Consider the following 2,822-nt stretch of genomic DNA (forward strand, 5'->3'; position numbering starts at 1 on the left):
GGTACCGCAGGCCCAGGGACGGGTGGGTCCAGCCTCTTTCTCCGTGGGATGTACGGCGAGAGGGTTCTTCCAGTCTCACAAGTAGTTGCACTGATCGCCTTTTCCTGGGGCCTGCTCGCTCCCCAGCCGCTGTGGAAAACATGCGAGGAAATCACGAAAGCAGTTGGCCGAGATTCTTGTGCACAAGTTACAGTGACTGTGCCAAGAGGAACTTGAGAGGTTTATCAGGAATCTCCAGGATCTGTTCTTGCACACTGACCACGCTGCAGTTGGTATTGATGAAAAGCATCATAAAAGGGCTGTTTCTTTTAAAATAAAGGAGCTCTTCATCAGCTTGTACTTTGGGCAGGGGAGGAGCATCCCCCTAAAAAGTGGATAGGAGATGTGTGGAGTTTGCCCTGGACGTGTTAAGTCTTCTGAACAACGGCACACTGATCAGTCTGTTCTGGAACAGGTGAAAGGTGAGGAAGAGGAGGAGAATGCCCTGGAAGTGAGAGAGACTAAAGTTAAAGGCAAAAGGTGAGTGTCACCCTCTAAGGTCAGTACCTGGAGTTGTGCACAGGGGTTCCGCCATCCTCACGGTGGAACAGAAATGCTACCCCAGCCCCACATACCTGGAGATCCTCAAGTCTTTTCTTCCTGGAAAGATTCACCGTCTACTCGGGCTGCATCCTGGAGTGCTGCAGAGCCAGGGAGCACAGTTCACATAAGCAGCCAAACCCAACTCCTGTAGCCCAAGAGGTCCCAGCAAAAGTCATTCCCCTCCTTCAGATGCTCTTTCCTCGGGAGACAGCACACATAGTTTTAGAGCTCTGCACTGAACCCAGCACATGCCTGCTGCTCACAGCCACCCCAGGCTGCTGCTGAAGGGAGAACCCTACAAGGGAGGGACTCTCAAATGCAACTCAGCTGCCTTCAAGGGGGCTCTTGTACGTGGTGCCTTAAGTAATGCCCTGTTCCTTTGTTAAGGGATGCCAGGCAAGAGAAGCATTATAGCGCTGGTCATGCTCTTGCTCCCTTTTGAGATCTGGAATCATTGGCCGTGATGGTTACAGAGGGGTTGTGAGTGCTCTTTGGCTGCATCCCCAGAGCGCTGCTCACTCTGCGATGGGAGTACCACAGTGTGGCTCAGCGTTGGCTGTTGCCTGCTGCAAGGGGAGAGGATGCAGCCCTTTGCATGGGGCTCTGTGCTGCCACACTTGGGATGTGGTGTGGACACTGCAGGACTGGGCAGGGGCTGCTGCCAAATCACACCATCTGTGTAGTAAATATGGGCTCCCATCCACGGGGGTGTTGCAGGGGTTGACTCTGACTGTTCTCTCAGGGGATGTGACTGACCTGTTCTCCCTTCCAGTGGAAAATTCTTCTCTGTGAAGCTGCCATCTCCACTGGCACCAGGAGCCAAGGTCCGTGTGTCTGTTGAAATGGTTTTCACGCACGTCCTGCAGCCCTACCCCACCCACATTACCCAGAGCGAGAAGCAGTTCGTGGTCTTTGAAGGAAATCACTATTTCTACTCACCCTACTTCACCAAGACCCAAAGCACCCGGCTCAAACTGGCCTCTAGGAACGTGGAGAGTTACACCAAGCTGGGCAACCCTTCCCGCACGGAGGACACGATTGAGTATGGCCCCTTCAAGGACATCCCTCCGTACAGCCAGGTGAACGTCTGTGCTGAGCTGGTTGTCTCAAAGCTGTGTCTCAGAGGCTGGGGAGTGGGAAGCAGAGGCTTTGCTGTAAGAATTGCAAGTGAAGGTTGAATTAGGTTGTGTGCAGCTGGGTCCCTGTGCTCCAACAAGCTGCTCCGAGTCGAGCCGTGATTGCTGACCACCGCTTGGTGTCCACAGCGCAAACCAAGCCAGACTGCATGGCTATGGCAGGGGTGCATTTGCCACAGGAGGTTGTGTCTTGAGCGCCCTCCCTGTTACAGCTCTGCCAGACGCGTGGGTTGTGCCCTGTGAGTGCACCCCGGGCACCCAGTGCCCCATGTGGACTGGGCTGGGCTGGCTCAAACCTTCCCCTGGGGGCAGCTTCACCGCGCTGCATCCTCTCAAGGAGGCTTCTCTGTGGGACACGGAGACGGGCAGTGGTGAGGGGAGGTTGCTCCTTACTTTGGAAGTGAGAGATGAATCTGAAAAGATTCACCGTCTACTCGGGCTGCATCCTGGAGTGCTGCAGAGCCAGGGAGCACAGTTCTCATAAGCGGCCAAACCCAGCTCCTGTAGCCCAAGAGGTCCCAGTAAAAGTCATTCCCTCTCCTTCAGATGCTCTTTCCTCGGGAGACAGCACACGTAGTTTTAGAGCTCTGCACTGAACCCAGCACATGCCTGCTGCTCACAGCCACCCCAGGCTTCCACCACCTTTGCTGGTCTTCAGCAGCTGTGGAGTAAATGTGGAGAGGCTCCAATCCCTAACGTTTTGTGATTCTGTGTGAAACCTAGAGGAGTTGACCCCAAGGTGATCCCAGGCTCCCCAACTAATACTATTTATACCATAAACATCACATTCACTACAAATTGGGGAGTTTGCTGGGGATGGCCCTTCTTCTTCCTTCTTCCTCCTCCTTTCTCCTTTCCTCCTCACAGTGTGACCAGCAGGTCCAGGGAGGTGATCATCCCCCTGTACCTGGCACTGGTGAGGCCGCACCTCAAGTAGTGTTCAGTTCTGGGCCCCTCACTAGAAGAAGGATGTTGAGATTCTGGAGCGTGTTCAGAGAAGAGCCACAAGGATGGGGAGGGCTCTGGAGAACAAGCCTGATGAGGAGCGGCTGAGGGGACTGGGGTTGTTTAGCCTGGAGAAGAAAAGGCTGAGGGGAGACCTCA

The 2,822-nt window shown here is 54.4% G+C and overlaps 1 protein-coding gene across 1 annotated transcript in view; it reads left to right on the top strand.

Annotated features, from left to right (window-relative positions):
• Positions 1-454: 454 nt before the first annotated feature.
• The window catches only part of RPN1 (ribophorin I), a gene marked incomplete at its 5' end in the record, with an annotated part of 7,305 nt that continues 4,937 nt past the window's right edge, over positions 455-2,822 (top strand). Inside the window, 2 exons of the mRNA XM_010180995.1 lie at positions 455-519; positions 1,355-1,661. Coding sequence (XP_010179297.1) covers positions 455-519; positions 1,355-1,661 — 372 coding nt within the window. The remainder of the gene's footprint in view (positions 520-1,354; positions 1,662-2,822) is intronic.

The sequence above is a fragment of the Mesitornis unicolor genome, unplaced genomic scaffold (genome assembly GCF_000695765.1).
Source record: "Mesitornis unicolor isolate BGI_N332 unplaced genomic scaffold, ASM69576v1 scaffold20433, whole genome shotgun sequence".
Classification (NCBI taxonomy): domain Eukaryota; kingdom Metazoa; phylum Chordata; class Aves; order Mesitornithiformes; family Mesitornithidae; genus Mesitornis; species Mesitornis unicolor.